We start from the raw sequence: 17,518 nt of genomic DNA on the forward strand, positions 1-17,518 counted from the left end.
CCCAGAACATTCAGAAACCTAAAAAACCCTCTGACAAGAGTCTGCCTGGAGCAAAACTACAAGTGCTATTCAACAACCTTTTTTCCAACTACATCTACTCCAGAAAGCTCCATATTAACTATGTTTAGCAAAACAGAGCCCACCCACAAACTCCAGATTAAAAAAAAAAACTCAAACAAATAAACCGTAACAATTTCTGAATTGCATTTCATAGTACACTGAGGAAATAATAATCTGAGGTGAGCAAGGAGCAGGTGGCACTGGCAACCTTTAAGCCAAAAGAGCAATTAAGAGGAGGTATCCAGAAGAGCTGAGGTTCCAAGAACTCAAATTTCACCAAAACCCATTCGCTTTACCTTTGTCCACAGAAGCATCTGGGCTGGAGTCCCGCAACTGCTTAATTGGTGAAGAAGCTTTCACTGGTGCTGGGATACTCAATGGCAGCGGTAAAGATGTAGGAACATCAGAAAAGTCAGATTCCGAAGACTGAGAAAAGAGATACTCCTCGCCAAGGGAATGCCTGTGTAGCTCCACATCCACTACCTTCCAGAAACAGGCAAAAGGTTGACATTAATATTTGGTAGCTAGGTAAAGATATAAAAACAATTCTGCCCTTTATTTGTATTTTCATGTCTGGAAACTTCTGCCTCTCCTCCCCTCACCTCTGCATAAAACTCCCATTCATTTCAGGGAGACTTCCCAGAGGTCCAGCAGCACCTGGACTAAGACAAAAATCTTGCAGCATTTACCTACCACAGTAAAATAGCACACCTCAAGTCCACGGGGAAATCTGAATAGTGAACACTGTAAGGAATGAAGAGCCCAGCTCCAAGCATCCCACTAGGGAAAGGACTGCATAGCCCCTTAGGGACAGGCACATAACTGCAGCTTGCCTTTTCTGCCTTTTTTGATAAGGCCTTGAGAACCACACCACATTATCTACCCTTCAAAAGTGCTCTTTAATCACAGTAGACATCTCACATTAATGTTTTCTCCACAGACTGAAAAGCTGAAATAATGCAATTTCACCATAACAATTTCCATTCACTACAGTACAACAAGGGGAAAATAATAATAATAAAAAAACCTTTAGGGATATAGCAACTGAGTTATGCATTCATTTATTTTATTTTAAGTTTTAAGAGTTCATTTTCCATGAAGATACTGAATCCTGACAGACACAGAAACTTAGAAGTACTTAATATACTGCAAAATTTCAGCAGGGTAGTTGGGTGATCCCTTTAACTTAAATTCTTTATGTATGAGATCTGCAGCACATCAGAATGCAAATCAAGACATTTGGTACCAGGTCCACAAAGAAATAAAAATTAAAACTGTAGTATGAGTTAAATTCTTTATAAAAGAAGAGATGGAAACAACCTCCCAGGAACTAGAAAGGGGGGAAAAAAATGACTGTTGTCATGAATGGTGACAAGGTGTCATAACGATTTCATTTAAGAAGAGAGCAAAATCTATTTTCCAGAAATTGTGAAATCAAATGGGTCTGACTCTGTGCTTAGCCTCATCTATCTTTTTCTTTTTAAACATACTTAAGGGAATCAAAGTACAACATCCATCCCACAACCCGCTGACTCACCGTTTCTGCGCCAAGCGTCTGCAGGCCTGTGTAGGTCCTGTCCAACTGGGTAAAACAATACAATATATTTATATTAACCAGGGCAAAGCAATAGATTAGCTAGAATTTACAATACAATTTGTCTGAAAGGAGTTGAAACTATGTAAGTTGAGCAGCAGCGCATCAAACATTTTGAGGCCCCAGGGTCAGAAATCTGCGTGCTCTGTTTAGTACCCTCTCTTCTGCAAAAAAGCCAACCACAACCCAAGGCCTATGCTAAAGTAGAAAGGTGCAAAAAATCTGAAGGAGCTGAAGGAATTGAGACTGTTGGAGTGACAGAATCATAGAATGGTTTGGGTTGGAAGGGACCTTTAAAGGTCATTTAGTCCAATCCCCCCTGCCATGAGCAGGGACTTCTTCAATCAGATCAGGTTGCTCAGAGCCCCGTCCAACCTGACCTTGAATGTTTCCAGTGATGAGGCAATTATTACTTCACTCTAAGAGAAGCCTTCAAGGCGTATCCTTTTTTATTCCTGATGTCAATATACAGAAATAATAATGAGAAAAAAAACCCCAAAGATATTTAAACTAACCAGCACAAAGGCTGTGTTTACACTATAATTTTGATTAAATTACTCTTCACACAGAGCATCAGCTGATGAAGAAGCACCTATTAAGATACCTATAGAGCAAAACTGGGGTGGACAGGCTCTCGGTGCCTGGAGCTCAGGGGCAGAGAGGCTGCCAGCCATGGAGGAGGGCTCAGCTCACTCACCACCTCACAGCAGCCACAGGCTCAGTATACGAACAGCAAAGATTTGCTGATGTGAGTTCTCATGTGCCATGAAATGGCTCAGTTTTCTTCCCTTGGCTAGGCTTCCTTTGCTGCACAACATCCACCATACTGTTGCAAATTTCTCCCCAAGTTCTATCTCTCCAAATACTCCAAACATATTTTACTCATCATCTTCATTAAATGTCCCTAAGTTCCAGGGGAACATTTCCAACCTTCTCTACTGTCAGTATTTGGGGTATCTACAGTAGCAGGAATTCATTAATGCAGGCAGAGTTTAAATAAAACTAATCACGCTGCTCAAAAAAACAGGAAACTAAACCAGCTCAGGAATTAATTCCACTAATGCTAGGGACTAATAATTAAAAGGGAAACAAGAGCAATGGCCCTGTTTTTCAGAACTGATGCCTACTATAAATCCTATTGAGTATCGCAGGACAGGTGAATGAGTTGAAAAGGAAGGCTTTCTTCAAAAGGAAAAATTCGGCATTTCAGCCCCTCCCTGCCCACTCTACCAACAGAGATAATCTCTAGCTGTTACGTGCAAGTGCTGAAGGAACAGAAGAGATATAGCAGTCACTTTACCAAAAGAAAGACAGCCCTGCAGCGCACTGTGAAGTTAAAGACAGTGAGAGCATGATAAAAACCTCAAACCATAGGGAAAAAAACAGGTAAATGCTTTGCTGCTCTGAGCAGAATCAGTTCCAGCTTCTGCTTCTCCAGTTTGCTACCACATCGACTCCAATACAGCCAAGGTAAGAGGCTTTCCTGGATCTTTTTTGATTCTCCAGCTCAGCTATTCATGTGCAAATAACCAGCAGGACATACATGCAGCTGAGAGAGGCAGAAGCACACACACCCAAGCGGAGCCTCTTCTAGATTATGCAGGAGACCTCATGTAATTGCCTTTCTCTCAAGTATTTTGTTCAAATACCTTCAAATTGTGTATGATATCGATCCTCTTGTTCTGGCTATCCTTGAAGTGTATCTGGACTCTCACAGGAAATTCTCCCCAGCCTCTTCTGGTCAGGTGAAAAGGAGGTTCTCTGGAAACAAACAGTGATTCACATTTTGGATGCAGAGTGGTACAGCTTTCACCTACCTCTTTTTCAGAAAGCCAAAGATTGCTTTTCTAGCTGACAACTAAAGCTATCTTCTGGCCTGCTACTCAACACAGGGAGAATGCAATCACAGAAATGAGAATTTTATGGCTTTGGGCAGCTGAAAACACTTCTATTTGCACAAGGAGACAGAGAAGAAAATGGTAAAACACTGCTGGATGAGAGAACATGGGAAATAAGCACCTTAAAAAAAAAAAAAAAAGGCTGTGTCATGCCAAATGAAAAAGTCCTGTTTCAAAAGCCCCCAAGTCAGCTCCTAGGCGCACAGCTGCAAGGTGAATTTTCAATGCATCATTTTGCAATTACTTTTTGCTATTGCATATCTAGCAGCAAGAAGGTGCATGCTTCATATAATGCCAAGAGAACAACATACAGACAAGGAAAAGCTAACAAAATCACTGTCATTCTCCAAGCTGAAAGAGAAGGGCATATTTATCTAACATTTGCTGTTACTTTGTATTTCAGTTTGTTGTTATTGCAAATCTCAAATGCAGTTTTGCAATGAAACAAAATGCAAGAGGCTTAAAGGCTATTTTTAGTCCAGCACATTAACGTTCACTACTATGACTGGAACGGCATGACGAGAAATCAATTAACCAGCTGGGAATAAAACAGAAGACAAACAGCGCTGACATCAGATAATGGAAACTGAGAAAGGCACATAAAGACAGCAATCAAGTGTAATTTAGTATGTTATACAAGAAACACAAAGGAGTTTGCTTTCATCCTGCTCGGGGTTGCCTTCTCAGAAACATTACCTAGCCTTACCAACACTTCTTATCTCAGATAAGTCTTTCTGGAGTTGCCTTTCTGTAGTTTAATTTTGCCAGAATTAAGTTGCCACTCTGTACCTAGGCAGTCTCCCCACCCTCCTCCAGGAGCCAGCTGAATATCCTGTGGAGAACAATTTATTTGGGAAGACACAAAGTAGTCTGAAGGCATTGTCCCACTGTCTTGTCCAAAGGAGCAAGAATGAAAGATTGACAGGGCGTTTCCCTGCAGCAGCCAACAGAGAACTGACCCTGCTCATCTCATTAGGGTCACAGCTTTGAACACCGCTCGGGGAGAGGACAGAGAAGCTGCCCTGTTTCTCTAGCACCAGCACCGTTACACAGGTGGGAAATCCCTTCAAGCATGAAGCCAACTCCACTGGATAAATATTTGGGAGAGGGATACAGTTTCCTGCCCAAATGCACATTTATCATTAAAATTATGAGCAAAACAGCTTTCTGAGACTCCCCTTTTCCACACTGGAATGGACGGCAGGTAGAAAACACCTCTCAGCAACAGAAGTCGAACCTGCACAGCAGACAGTGTGTAACACATCCAGGAGATGCGAAGTCCCATAAATAGCATGAAATGCAACAATTGAATGCTTTTTCTCAGTAGGAAATTCCAAAAAAAACCCAACCAACTGTTTGGCACATTTGCTACATAAAACCTAATTTCTTTTTATTATTATTTTGGGGTAAGTCAAGCCGAGCCAGAGGTTAAAGACAGACATGGAATACTAAAACAGGAAAAGAAGTTGCTAACGTTCTGAGAAACTTGGCACAGCAAGCCTGGCAAGCATAAAGACTGGAATAGTGGCTGGAATAATTCTTGATTACCTCACTTCTACCAGGTCATTAGGTTTGTAACTGGGATGGAGGAAGAACCAAACTTTCTTGACAAAATGATTTATGCTGGGTTCTCTCCGAGAGCCTCGGACATACACCATCCATTTATGAGTCGACTGATCATTTTCTTCTCTCTTGTCAGGGGGAATGTACCTGGCAAAGAAATTAAAAAACAAACACAAGATAAAAATGCCAAACAGAGAAATACCACAAAAAGTATTTTGGGAAAGATTAGGCAAAAAAAATTGGGGATGGTAAAATGTCTATGTGACCCTTTTACCCTGTACAGTTCTGCTTGTTATTCCTTACTCTCACAGTTCATCCAGAAACAGGCACAGGTGCCACCATCTATGTCTATCTCTGTGCTTCTAACACATTTCCTCTATTTTAGTGCACAACTATCACATGAAATTTGTCCATTTAAACATTTGGCTCTTAATTAGGAAGACTTAATTTTACCATTCTACTATTGTCAAATCCCTTTCACCACCTTATCCTGATATCTCAGAAAGCAAAACCGCACCAGAACACATCATCAGGAATTCTGCTACCACAAATACAAAAAATAACAATTCGTCTTATAAATTTTTAAGAAACTTCATAGTCAATACTTGGTTCTGGGTCTAGGCTTAGGCAGATTTTCAAGATACAATTCTAACACCATAAGTCTCGTCAGCAAATGTTTGCTACTTTCTGTGCAAGAGGAAAAGACCAACCTGTGTGGTGCGAGGGTGAAGAGTTAAAACCTCGACTTGCCCATAGTTTCCTAAAATGAACGCTTTTATTCACTAATTTCCTCAAAGTCCAAAGTCATATATATTTACCCGTCTTAATTTTTTGGGGGAAAAAAATTATAAATAAAAACTGTACAAATTAATTTCTTCAGACTATGCTGGACTTTCACAATTTTCCTCATTCTGGTGGTTTGGGGATTATTATTTTTTTTTATGTTGTTGTTTAAAAAAAACACATTGTCCTTATGGATGCACTGAATTAGCCATTAGGACAACTTGCTTTTCCAAATTTTCATGGAAAAACTTGTGATTTCTAACTCGTTAGAAAAGGCTGAAAGACCCCCCTTGAGATAAACAGATCTTAAAACCTCCATATAAATATATATATATAAAAAATAAAATAAAATCAACTACTAAAACACTTGTTCCTCCCACAAAAAAAACCTCATGCAGACACTTGAGGAGGGCAGCCTTGGCTACAGTGATTATTCAAGAGTAATACCTCATATTGTGACAGCCTACCAATTTTATTTGTCTCCTAATTTTAACCTCCTATTCAATTTAATCCTGAAGTAAAAGATCATTCCTCAGACTCTGGATACTAACTTGGAGACGTTGCCAACCACAATCGTTTTCTTCACATAAAGCCGTGAAGTTTCATCATTTGACAGTCCGGCATTTCGTTGTCCTGGTTTTTGAGAGCTTGAAACACCCGAACTGTCCTGAGGGTAGGGGAAGAAAAAAAAAAAAAGGCAAACAAAAAACCAAACATTCTTCTTAAATATCATTTTGTTTGGCACTAGAAAGGTAAGGTGTTGTTAAAAAAAGCAAACCTGCACAGTTAAATGAGAGACCAACAATGAATCATCCCTAAAAATACTTAAATTGCTATCTAGGCACATTTAAGCAACTCAGGCATGCAACAATGATATACTACCTAGCCAAGTGTACACTGCATGGCTTAACTGAGTGTACGTTATGCGACATAATGTGGATCTGAGCCATGATTTCAGCTTGGGTTTCAAAAGCACTGCCACTGCACTATCTGAAAAAAATCAAGCACTGCTAGAGTGGCATCACGTTGGTCACTAATCAGAAACAAAGGTAAATCTCCCATGAGTGGCTCCTGAAAATCTAAATCTTTCTCATTCCCAGCCTCTGCCGCTTTGAGGGACGCCAGCATTGCTTCACAGTGAAGAACAGAGGCTGGGCTTGAGACAAGAATTCAGCTCCAACAGAGAGCTGAACAGAGAGAGCAGTCAGCCATACCAAGTCACTGACTCTAGATAAGCCTACAAATCCACTGCAACGCTTGGACATAACAAATCCAGCCTAAGCAACCTTATAGCACAACCTCAGCTATTAAGCAGTGGCCAAGACTCCCTTGTAAAATGATGACATGACCGCCCACAGTGCCAACGCAAGCTGCGCTATCATTTGCACAGGAATGAGAGGCTTTTCTACGACTCTGTTGGATAAAGCGGCTGTCCAGAGAATAAGAGACTGCCATCCTCTCGTGAACAACACAGTTGGTGCTGCACCTTCCTGGAAGGTATTCCACTGAGCAGTCGTCAGACGAGGGTCAGCATGGGGAGCAGTGGGTTCACTAGGAACTGCTACACCTCCTCTGTTAAGTCAGTGATGCCCCAAATCGCAGCAAGGAGCCACAGAAGGCTGCGATGGCTCCTGCTCCTCACCACTCCCTCAGCCACCTCTGGGCCACGGGCTGCATTGGTTGAAGACATACCAGCGTGCTACATCAAGGGATACACCTGCTCCATCAATGCCCCCAGTGCAGAAACAAGTTATATCAGTCTGGTGGTTTACAATATAGGTGGGCCCACATTATATATTGTATACCTGCCTTCTGCTACGGACCCTAGGCAGGGTTTCAGCAAACTGCAGCCCTGTTATCAAGGTGTCGTGCTGCTCAACAGAGGCAGAATCATTGCTCTTTCTGCCACGTATTACTGCAACTTGTTCAGTTGCAGAATGCAGTCATATGCAATGAGATATACCCATGTCTGGTTTGGGTTAGAGGCTGTATGCCTCTGGCAGGCCTGACAGCTTAAAGGAACTGAAAGGAAGCTGAAGTTTCATCTCACCTACTAAGAGACATTTCACCTGCAGCCAGTGAGTGAGCACCCCTGGTGGAGCTAAGTGCAGCTGGCAGGTGAAGCATTTCTGTAGCTGCATGGCGAGCCATAAAGGGAATGGATCCAGGTCAAAAAATAACCCAGAAAGAAGTATGGGGGAAAAATGAAAGAAGGTATTTTTAACCTGGATCAGTCTGATTCAGTTAAGCAAAAGCAATATTAGCACAACAGCAAGCAGCACCACCGAGAGAAAAGCAACTCAAACTACGCACCCAGGCTCTACAAGCTCATGCTCGCAGGGTGAGCTAATCCACCGGTGTCACTATGTTTTCTGCACAGGCTGCTGAGGAGGCCAAACCCCAGACTCCAGTGGTTCAACCACTCTAAGCAATGCAGTCCCCATGGGCACCCAGGGCCAGGCAGCAGCATTACTTCTTAAAAACACTGCTGGGAATGACACATCTTGCTCTTCTCTCCAGGCTCTACCCTTCCTGAGCTGACTTCCATCTGCACAGCAAACCCCTTTGCTCAAGCTGTGAAACACCTCCTTCCCCAGAGGCTACCAGCCGAGACAGCGGCAGATAGCTGTGCTAACACGAACGCTACCACCGCTGCCTGGCTGACCCTCTGTTGGGCAAGACTGAGTTAAGAGGAGTTACCCAAGTTACATGCACTTCAGTTAGCCTTCCAGCAAAGCCAGGCTGAGAAAGTGGGAGCAAGCGGTTGGAGAGGGCAAGAAACAGATCTTCAGCAAGGTGGGTGAAAACATGAAGAGCTCCTGGTGCCAGCACCGAGTCCAGACAGAGCACACACCTCCAACAACTTGACCACCACTCGAGTTTTACTTTACCCGGCCAGTATTTCTGCTCTGTCTCTGGTCCAGGCTGTTTGTCAGACGCTCATCTGCGTCCAAGTTCCCATTGTCTTTATCCAGGAGAAAGTCATTGTGCTGAGAGAGTGAGTCACTCTCAGAGTGGTTGGCAGATGGAGTGTCTGAGCCCTGGTTAGCTGGAGATGATGATCTGGAGGGTGATTCCAAGAATTTCTTGATTGAAGGGTGATTAAGAATTGTCGCATCACATGACCTGGTACCCTGCAACAAAGAGGTCAGGCAGATCCATCACTACTTCCCTGCAGCCCAGATAAAAACAAAGGTGTGCCAGCAGCAGAGCAAAAAGTCAACGTATGAAGAAAGAGCAAATATTTAACCAGCTGCCTTGCAGAAAAATATATGCCACGGAAGATAAAAGCTTACAACGGTTCTGCAGAAACAGGATCCCAAATTGAATCTGTTCCTTTAGACCTTTTTATCTCAGAAACCCACCTGGTTTTGGAAAAGAGATCTGCAGCCTACTGCCCTTTGAAAATACCAGCTTCCCTTCCTGTGTAGACACCTATGGTCTCATACCAAACGAAAGACTGCAGCTGCCTGATTCCTGCAGGCAAGCAGGGTATGTAAATGCATCAGGCTCTTTAGTTTTGATACTGACTAGCAGTCTTGCCAGTGCCTACGAGGCAAGTTACACATATTAGCACCCTGTCTGCTCCCAAAGCTTAACGGAGGATAAAGAATAATGTGCCTACACATGTTTGCAAGCTTTCCTCAAAATGGACATCTTGGAGCCAATCTTAGATCCTTCTAAACCTGCAAAGGGGAGGATGGGGCATATGTGTGTATGTTTAAATATCTTTTGTTTTTTTTACTGTGACAAAGGTCCAATATACTTTTTTCCTGCGTTTGCTTTTAACCCTTGAAGTAGCAAGGAAAACACCCATCACTCAAAGCAAGCATCCCTCAGCCACTTCTCCCAGCCATCAGTCCTCCCTGTCACCTTGGTTTGACGATGAATCAACCAAAGGCAGCAGAAACACCCCTCTGCCAGCAGCAAAGCACCAACAGATAGCCTCACTCAAACTCCTCAAGCCACAGACTCACACTAGAGTTACACTGACAGATTTCCTTGCAGGCAGTATCAGCTGAAAGGCGCTATTCTTCCCTGCCCAAACCACCCGGATCAGCCGGGCTGGCACAATTATCCAGGGGGAGGGGGCAGGTCACAAAGAAAAACAAATCAAGAAACTGAATTGGGGTTTGTTTGTTTGTTTATGTTTTTTGTTGTTGTTGTTGTTTGTTTGTTTTGTTTGGAGGTTTTTTCCTTCGCAGGGTTATTTTTAATCCACATAAATTCCCTGATCCAAAATTCTGCCAATGTGACGGAGCTGGTGGCATGGGGACAGACACCAGCACCACTACAGAGCAGCAGAACTGCCTTGGGGAGGTGGTAGCAGGAGTGGAGTTAAACACTGATCCACCTTGGACTTTAGAGGTTCATTTGAGAGCTTTTTTTCCAATTGTCCGTTAGGTATGTGAGAGGAGCAATTACCAACTCTCAATTACCCACTCAAGAGCACTTAAGAGAGTTATATCCATATATCCAACGGCGGGAACATAAACACAACATGACTAAAGAAACCCCCAAACCAAACCAAACCACCATCAAGAACCCTTTTTTTTTTTCCTACCTCTAGTCAAGTAAACTGACCAACAGCTTGTCCACTAATTTGTGGAAAAACATAATAAACTCTAATCATACGGAATCATAAGCCTCAAAACCCAGCAGCAATAGGATGAAGAACTGTTTATATTTATAAGAACAGGTTAGGAACTTGCAAATCATCTTCCTAGAAGTTCTGAATTTAACTACAAAGATTCCCATTCCATCAGAAGCAGAAACAAGACAATCACTCACTACCAAATGAGTCAAACATACATTAACCACAGATTAAAAATAGACAAGAAAACAGAAACCAGTAACAATTTCAAAATAAAAAGAGAACTGATTTAGCTTGCATGCAAATCAGGAACTTTTAGAAAAAAAATTTAAAGATGCAGTCGAAAATACAGCTACGCTAGCCATAAGCTCATAAAAACTTCAGGAAAACTAAACAAAGCAAGGCCACACCAGGAAGTTTTGTGAACACTTTGAAACAATGACAGAAGTTAGTATTTCTGGCAAGTGTGAAAATCAGCAAGCTAAAAACAAACACCCTGCACGGCAGAACAAGTAAAGAACAGGGGACAGTACAAGCTCTTGCTGACACACGATGACATTGGATAAAAGCACTTCCAAAGATCAGAACCTAGCTCACCTTCTTCAGCTGCCTACAGAGAAATCAAGGGGGGAGAAGGGATCTCCAACCCTCCCAATACTACCATAATCTTTCTCAACTCCAGTTGCTCAACTCAAGTTCAGTGAGGGAAAAACAAACTGGACCTTTTTGTTTTTACACCCCTCCATGTCTTCTGGAAATCACAATAGGGAAACAGCAGTAGCAGTGTGAGCCACTGCCTGGAAGAGAAATTCTCATGGTATTAATGTGAAGCCCAGGTTTGCAGCTCTCATCTACAGTTTTCAAAAAATCATCTCTCTATTGGAAATTAGATCAATTTCCTGAATTGGACAGATGGCAACTAAAATACCTAACTGGTAGTGAACTGCATGTCAATCGGAAGTCTGTATTAGCCACAAACACCCTGTGATTACCAGCCCATTAAGGACAGAGTGCTCAGAAGTAGTGTGTTTTTTTAATCTCCTTGTGAATTTTTAATCTCTCTGTGATATCTCCTTGATTTACCTCCCGCTTTACTGCTCCCATCAGTCTGTTCACCAAACCATTAACACACTGGCTGCCAGGGTAAAGGGAGGATGGCTTCATGGCACTGCCCGAGACTCAAGAAATCCAAGTTTTTATTTTTTTATCCGGAGAAGTTTCAAAACCCATCTGCTTCCATTCTCCTCCTGTGAAACAGCAAAAAATGTTCCCCACTTTTCAGGGCTTTGCAAGGACAAAATGGTGCAGTGTGTGAGAAGCAAGTTGCTCTCATGGAAGAACTAATGAGAAAAAAAACCCACAGAGTATTTCAGAAACCAGAACCAAGTGCTGCTGAACAACTTCTCAAATGCTCATTGAAGACTCATCTTTGCCAAGTACCTGAGGCCCAGGGGTCAGTGACGCACAGGTGTCCTCTCCCACTGCCACCCCATTTGCAGTTCACATTCCACCATTTCAGAAAACCACATCTCAAAACTAAACATCAGCTGAATAGACAGAGAACTACACATCTTCCTTAGCAAATATTCCCTGAAGTCTTATCAGTCCCAAAGCAATTTTTACCTCTCCAGCTTTAAGGAGACCAGCAGACGCGTAATAGTTGGCCACAATACAGGCACGCAGCTTATCCATCATCCTTCTTGCTTCAATCAGGCGCTATGAAAAGAAGAGGTAATATATAGTAATGGATAATCACTGCAGCAACCCCCCCAAACTCCGATACACCAGGAGCTTATCTATTGTTAAGAACAAAACCTTTATACCTGATCTATAACTTCAATTTCATGTTCTTTACTCTTCATTTCGACAGCAAACTGTTCTTTTATAATTGTCTCAATCTTCTGCACGGCAACATCTCGAGCTATACAAGGCCACACATGGAAAATAAAGAAGAAAGAAGTATTTATAATTCTATTTTTGAGGCTCTATTTGAAAAAATCAAGATCAGAAATCATTACGGAACGAGAAGTGAAGGGATACTAAGTTCAGCACACATTAAAAAATGGGAAGGATCATTTTTCTGCAAAATAAAGTCATTTGTCTTAACAAAAAACACATGTATCTTTAAAAGCTGGTTTATGCGAAGGGCTATTTTTTCCTTTTTAGGTCTGACAAATAACAGAAGATGGAAGAACAGGACCAGTCTGTTTACTTCTGTCTCAGTAAAGCTGTAAACAGTAATAGGAAAATTCAAATGTGCTACAGCCAAGTGCAGTTACCACTGCAATTGCGCAGAAGTACGCTGGAACACTACATACATTTTTCTGCTCTCTTTGGCCCAATTCGTATCCAGGAAATTTACACCACATCACGCAGCAATAATAAGGCAAACTAATACGTTATATGTTTAGCACTGGCATGAAATGCAGCCTGCTCTGGAGTGCCTACAAGCTTTTTATTACCCACAAAAGAAACTACATTATCGAAAGCTGGTCTACCTCTTACAAAATTCTCTTCCAGCACAGCAGTAAAAAAATTTTAGCTTTTCAGCAGGAGTTTATTGACCTTGGTGGAAAGCATGTAGTTTAATATTTCAAACTGTGCAACTATGTTACTGCAAACTAGTGGCCAAGAACTAAATTGGCATCTTCCTGCGTTTTTTGAGGACATGTATAAACATAAGAAGAACAATTCTTTTTGCTCTATATCTACCATAGGCTTGAAATATTGCCCTTCCTTTAAGCCATCTCCATTATAACAGGGGGTTCAAACAACATCTGTTTTCATCAAGAACTTAGAAAAGCAGGAATTGTACCTCTAGAAGAAAGGCTGGAAAAGGTTCTCCAGCCTGAGCCAGAAATAGTGACCCTGGTACAAAGCAGATCAGAGAAACAGCCTGGGTTCCTCTGAAAAAAAACTCTTACAACATTGTTCCTATGTGGAATAGGAGGCAACAGCATCAAGACTTTGTTCTCAGCTTCAGAGGAAGCATTTGTTCGTCTAGTGGGTACATACCTGTTTGAAGAGGTTTCCAATATCCCAATAGAAAGAGCAAAGAAATCAAAAGCGAGTCAAAACTTTGATGGTATGTTCCAGCCAGCACACCTAATTTTACTGTCTGATCAGGTATCAACAACAGGAATAAGGCAACTGATGCTTCCACTTGCCACTGGGGCATCCTAAATATACTTACTTATTTCCAGATATGCATACATATATTCTAGGACCAGAAATAGTTAAAGTCTACATTAAAACAGAATTATGGTTGAATCTGTATGACTAATTCAAAATTAAAAACCAGAGGGATATAATTTTCCTCAAACCATGAACACCATGCCTTGGAAATTCACATGTAAGGCTACACTTAAACCTACACAGAATAAGATATGAGATGTGCAGTTCAGACAGGGACAACTGCCTCTCTTCCCAAGACTGATGCCATGCAACACCAGCATTATGACAGTTAAAGTGCTTCAGGATTTGTGGTTTTATTGCAGAGGCTTTTAAGAACACTGTATTTTCCTATTTTTTCCCAGCTTAGCGTCAACCACAGTCCCTAATTAACATCATGTTAATGAAATTTGTATACTTAAGGAATTCTTATATCAAAAGTTGGAGATCTTCCATGAGAGGAAGAAAAAAGCCAATTTGGAGGAATCACCTGAACAGAAAGTTCACTTTGGCAAGAAGTTTTCCAAGGCCCTCAGACTTTGCCTGCTAACTGTGAAGACCTTCTGAAAAGTTGCTTCAGAAGCAGATTAAAAACCCCTCTGCAGCCCCTGGGACACTCCACCACAGAGGGTGGTAACTTCTGGCAGCCAAGCAGGGCAGGCAGCTGGGAGGGGTGATGCTCTTCTTCCATGGCCCGCTCCGTTGACAGGGCCCCTAACCAACCTCACAGACAGGACCTGCCCAACAGCACATTCAACCCGGAGTTCAGCCTCCTCAGACATGTCCAGCTGTATGTCGTCCTCCAAAACATCACCCGCAAAGGCATCATCTGCACCTCTCCAACTGGCAGCTCCAGCATCCTGCTCTGCTCCTAGATCTTCTTCAGATCCCACAGCCAGCTTCAGTTTCCTCATCTCCCTGTTTGTCAGCTCCTCCCATTACGATCTCACTATTTGTGCCATGCCAAAAATCAATAGCCTACTCCCTATCCCAGGGGCAAGAAGCTCTACTCTCATTTGCCCAGAGATGACTGCAACCTGTCTCAGGCATCCAGCCAACAGGCAGGCTCCCAAAGCAAGCATAACCAAGTGTGCCAAACACAAACCTACTCATCCAGATACTCTCCCCAGTATACTTCTTTATCCACTTTCCTTCAGCCGGGTAGATGTTCCTCCTTCCTTGCATCTTTCAAAGCCCCTTCCTTCTCCCTGACTTACCTCTTCTACGCTGCTCCATTTCACTTTATCTGCCTACTCTTGCAAGCACTTGGCTTCTTCCAAGAGCCAGTCCATTGCAGGGTCATGGAGTTCCTCCCCCCAGCCCCCATGCTGTACTGCGACCCGTATCCTCCAAAATGTAAACCAACTGTCAATCTTTCTGGAAGCAGACTTCCGCTGCAGAGCAAATGCAGAGGTTGGAGCACATCTCAGCATGGGTAACTGCTGCAAAGATGCACTATCAAACACATCAGCAAGCAACAGGAACCCAGGCAGACAGCTGGAGCCCTGGAGAGCTCATGCTCTAGACGCCATCACACACCAAAGTCTTCAACCCCATGCTTTACTGTCGTCACTACTGAAGCCCAATTCAGCCAGCAGGTAGGAACGGCTCCATGCATGACAATCACATCTTCATTTGGCTGTAGAGGTATCGCCAGCTCCCTTAGCTCCCACCCCAGACCTTTCCTGACCTGTCTATAGACAGCATGCACACCCACCACATTTCTAACTCCGCCTGGGAGATCCCTGCGGATCAGACAGCACCTACCTGACTGCTCGGCTGCTTTGTGACGCTTGTTGGGATGCGTGATGGTGATCTCCTCATAGTCAGGGTCCTTCTCCACGATCACTCTCTTGATCCCAGACATGTTCTCTCCACTACTCCACCGAGAGGGAAAATAAAAGCGTTAACATCACCCGTACGGACTTCTGGGCAGGCTTCAACATCCCACCGCGGGGAAGCCCAGAAAGAGCCGGGACACCTCCTTCCCCGGTTGCTACATATTAACCCACAGCTGCAACGCTGGGAGCCGGTCCGGGAGCTTCAACCACCTCCCGATCTCAGCTCACCACAGCCCCTGTGCGGGCAGCCATACCGCTGCTGCCATGGCAAATCGCTGCCCGCTGCAGGGAAGAGCCCCCTGCGCCCCACCGACCCGGGAGGACAGCCAGCTGCGGCCTGGGGGGTGGCTTCGGGACAGGCGGGTTCCCCGCGGCACAGGCACCGCCACCTCCGGGGCTCTGGGGAAGGGGGAAGGCATCGCTCGGCCTCGCTGAGCCGGGAGCTCCCTCCACCCACACCCCGCATTCGTGAGGAGACCCCCGCGGCCGCGCGGGCGGGCCCGGCCCTGAGGTAAAGCCGAGGCCGCGGGCGCCGTGCCGGGACGCCCCGGGGGCGCGGTGGGCGGGACAGTGCCCGCGCGGCCCACCCCACGTGCGCGTCCCGCGCCGCTCCCCTCCCCCTGCCCGCCCGCCCGCGCGCGCGCGCGCGCGCGCGCACAACACACACGCACGCACGCACGCACACACAAAGCCGCCGCGAGCTCCTGTTCCCCCCTCCTTCCCCCGCCGCTCACCCGCGCGGCGCCACGCGCCGCCCGGCCCCGCCGCCGCCTGCACCGGCCGCCCCCGCCCGCCGCCCCGGGGCGCTCAGCGCCGGCCCCCGCCGCCCCTTCCCGCCGCCACCGCCGCCGCCTGCAGCGCCTCCGCCATGAGCGCAGGGCCGTGTACCGGGCTGCCCGTCAGCGGCTGGGGCGGGGCCCGCGCAGGCGGACAGCGGCGAAGGGGCGGGACGGGGACGGCGACCGCCCCGGGGCGGGGGGTGTGTGGGGGGGGCTCGCACCTGCTGCCGCGCGCAGGTGCTGCGTCAGGGCTTGGTGGGCGGCGCGCGCTCCCTCACCGCCGGGACCCCAGCGGGGGAGCGAGGAAGCGGGGGAGGTCCCCGAACGGCCGTAGCTGCTGCTGCTGTGGAGACGTGGGCGCGCCTCACCCCGGCGCCGGGTGCGGAGGTAACGAACGGGGTGCGGGCACTAATTAACCCTCAGCACTAGAAAAAAAAAAAAAACAAACACAAACAGACCGAGACTGGCGATGCTGTAATGTTTCTGTTTGGATATTTTCATGTATTGGCCTAATACTGACTGAAGGCTGAAGTAACCGTAATAATAAAATCTGAAGATGTCTTAAAATAGTGATGAGTTTTCAGCCTTTCGGGGGCTGATTAGCCAAGGGCCCCGGACGTGAGGTGTAGCCTGGCTGAGGTGGGGGACACCCGAAGGCCCCTCACAGGGCCGGGGCTGGTGGCACAAGGATTTTGCACCCATTGCCTTACAGGTCGGCTTCAAAAACATCTTATACCGTACTTAGTGGTCACTGTGCTTCATAGGCTCTGAAATCCGGGCTAAAACTGCCCAAGTGAGTGCAGTTGGTACCGCGGTTTGTGTTTGGTTTTGGCCAGGCTGCAGCAACTGTCAGGTGTGGCTCATGGCAAACAGTGCGTTGGTCTGCGGTTCTCCCACGGCTCACGCAGGGAGCTGCTAACCTGCATAAATTAATGTCCTGCTCATACATGTATTTGCAAACTTATTTATGAGGCAGCTAATTAGCAAGTGTATGCTGAATGTTCAAGGATTAGCCCTTAAAGTCTTTTTTTTTTTTTTTCTGGCGCCAGGACCACCACTGCAATGGCTTTCTGACTTCTCACCACGCAACAAGTATGAGCTACGGCAAATCGATTGAGACTGTGCTTATACTTGGAATTGTGTCGTGCTCATCAGGAAAAGTATGTATACAGTGTACTTCAGTTTTATTTTCTTCCTTTCTCCTGCTTAATGGGAAGAGGAGGAAGAGTCTGTTG

General features: G+C 45.1%; 1 protein-coding gene across 1 annotated transcript in view; it reads right to left on the reverse strand.

The window, feature by feature from the left end:
• The window catches only part of YEATS2 (YEATS domain containing 2), a gene marked incomplete at its 5' end in the record, with an annotated part of 48,395 nt that extends 32,865 nt beyond the window's left edge, over nucleotides 1-15,530 (reverse strand). The window contains 9 exons of the mRNA XM_082486934.1: nucleotides 357-543; nucleotides 1,598-1,642; nucleotides 3,304-3,415; nucleotides 5,101-5,262; nucleotides 6,450-6,565; nucleotides 8,790-9,032; nucleotides 12,116-12,208; nucleotides 12,316-12,413; nucleotides 15,431-15,530. Of these exons, the coding sequence (XP_082343060.1) occupies nucleotides 357-543; nucleotides 1,598-1,642; nucleotides 3,304-3,415; nucleotides 5,101-5,262; nucleotides 6,450-6,565; nucleotides 8,790-9,032; nucleotides 12,116-12,208; nucleotides 12,316-12,413; nucleotides 15,431-15,530 (1,156 nt within the window). The remainder of the gene's footprint in view (nucleotides 1-356; nucleotides 544-1,597; nucleotides 1,643-3,303; nucleotides 3,416-5,100; nucleotides 5,263-6,449; nucleotides 6,566-8,789; nucleotides 9,033-12,115; nucleotides 12,209-12,315; nucleotides 12,414-15,430) is intronic.
• Nucleotides 15,531-17,518: the final 1,988 nt, after the last annotated feature.

This window comes from Vanellus vanellus, assembly GCF_965231255.1.
Source record: "Vanellus vanellus genome assembly, chromosome: 8".
NCBI lineage: Eukaryota > Metazoa > Chordata > Aves > Charadriiformes > Charadriidae > Vanellus > Vanellus vanellus.